We start from the raw sequence: 1,936 nt of genomic DNA, 5'->3' as shown, positions 1-1,936 counted from the left end.
AGTGAGGGGGTTGGTGTGACTGCAATCACGGGAGCGAGCGGTGAGCCACAAACCTCACCTCTTTCATCTTCTCCTGCATCTCCTCGTGGGTCTTCAGCACCTTCTGGGAGTGATGGAGCCTCAGCTCCAGCCCTCGGACCTGGGGGGTGGGAGATGCCTCTCAGGAGCCTGCCCCAAAATTGGGCAGGGAGGGAGAGGGGCCTAGACCCAGGGCAGCCCCTCGGGATGTGCCACACCTGCTCCAGGTACGTGTCGGAGAGCAGCAGATTCTCATCCTCTTTCTCCAGGAGCAGCAGCCGCAGTTTGTCCACCTGTAACAAAGAGCCAAGAGCTGGCTGCGGGGCAAGAGCCCTGGGGTGGGGGGGCTGTGCCCCTGCCATCCTGCTGGTCAGCTGCCCAAGGAGGCCTGGCAGCCCCCCAGCCTCACCTCCTGCCGCAGCAGGACTAGTTCCTGGACGCAGGCTTTTTTTTGGGCTCCTGCCCCCGCATCTCCTCCCACAGCACCTTAGCCTCAGTCTCCGCGCGCTGGAGCGAGCGCTTCAGCTGGGACACCTCTCCCTTCAGCCTCTGTGGGGGGTAAGGAGATGCTAAGAGGGGTCCCCGTGGCTGGCACCCCCCTCCCCACAAGCCAGGCAGCCCAGCCAGGCCCCCATCACGCACCGTGACTTCCCCGCTCTTGTCAATGAGTTGCAGCATCTTCTCTTCCTGCTGTTTCACCACGTCCTGCAGTTCCTTCTCACTCTGCAGGAGGGATGGGGCCAGGGGGCAAGAAGCAGTGTCAGGCAGTGCCCAGCCACCCCCCAACACCCTGGGCATGTGGCAGGTTTTCTCATGTTTGAGGTCAGACCAGCCAGGAGCACCCACGGGGCATCACCAGAGCCGGTCGCCCAGATTTCTCCGTGTCCTAGATCAGCCCCCGTCCCAGTTCGGCTCTGCCCTGGGGTGAGTGCTGGCCCACTTCTGGCACCGGCTCACCTCTAGCTTGCCCCTCAGTGCCCTGTTGAGCTTGGCGATGGTGGCAGCTTGGGCATCCATCTTCTCCTGGCTCTCGGCTGTCACTGTCTCCAGTCGGAACTGCAGGTCAGAGCTGGGAGAGGACAGCAGGGCTGAGCGGGTCGGAAACCGCAGCCAGGCACAGTGCCGGGTACCAAACCCCCTCCTGAGCATCCCACTAGCCCTGTTTTGGGAGAGGCCAACCCACCAGCCCTCCCGGCCATAGCAGGAGGGGTCTAATCCAGAGCTGGGGCGAGAGGCAAACCCCAGAGAGGAGAGCTGTGCCCAGGAGAGTGGTGCCCTTGGCATGAGCCCCCGCTGAACTCACATCTCTGTCTGCAGCGCCTTGAACTCGCTCTGCTCCAGCTCCTGGATGCGGCAGCTCAGCATGGTGAGGTCCGAGACCACGGCTCTCAGCTCCTTCCAGGAGACTGTCCTCAGGCCCTGCATGCAGGGGGGATGCTCATGAGGGGCGGGAGGGACCACCAGCCCCCAGGGGGTATGGAGCCAAGCCAGCTCTCCCGTGCAGGCAGCCTACAGCTTCAGAGAAGGGTCCAGGGCAGGATGGCAGCCCCTACCTTTTGGCTTCGGCGTAGAGGCAGGTTTATCCCTGGTAAACACACTCCCACCCCCGGCAGCTTCATTGGCATCTGTGAAAGGAAAGGGCACAGGGGTGGCACCAGGATCTCCTCCTCAGCTGTCACCATGCCCGGCAAGGGAGGGAGTGATCCCCATCCCACACAGGGATCCCCCCCAGCACCCAGAGAGGGGGTGCCAGCTCACCTTTCCCCGACGCCGCTTTCAGGACGCTGCCCACGAAGGAGCTCCCGGCGCGGTAGGGTGTGCGGCACGACGGCGTGTGGCAGGCGGGGGTCAGGGCACGGTGGGGTGTCTGCCAGCCTGGTGTCCGCCAGCCCGGTGTCCGTGGAGCGGTGGTCCAGGC

General features: G+C 64.2%; 1 protein-coding gene across 1 annotated transcript in view; it reads right to left on the bottom strand.

Annotated features, from left to right (window-relative positions):
• Positions 1-1,936, bottom strand: part of SPAG5 (sperm associated antigen 5) — a gene marked incomplete at both ends in the record, with an annotated part of 6,646 nt that overhangs the window by 552 nt on the left and 4,158 nt on the right. Inside the window, 10 exon segments of the mRNA XM_010155779.1 lie at positions 59-139; positions 237-311; positions 428-468; positions 471-567; positions 661-741; positions 976-1,087; positions 1,322-1,417; positions 1,419-1,437; positions 1,572-1,643; positions 1,777-1,915. Of these exon segments, the coding sequence (XP_010154081.1) occupies positions 59-139; positions 237-311; positions 428-468; positions 471-567; positions 661-741; positions 976-1,087; positions 1,322-1,417; positions 1,419-1,437; positions 1,572-1,643; positions 1,777-1,915 (813 nt within the window).

This window comes from Eurypyga helias, unplaced genomic scaffold (genome assembly GCF_000690775.1).
Source record: "Eurypyga helias isolate BGI_N326 unplaced genomic scaffold, ASM69077v1 scaffold20887, whole genome shotgun sequence".
NCBI classification, from domain to species: Eukaryota; Metazoa; Chordata; class Aves; order Eurypygiformes; family Eurypygidae; genus Eurypyga; species Eurypyga helias.
This window is presented reverse-complemented; position numbering and strand designations above follow the sequence as displayed.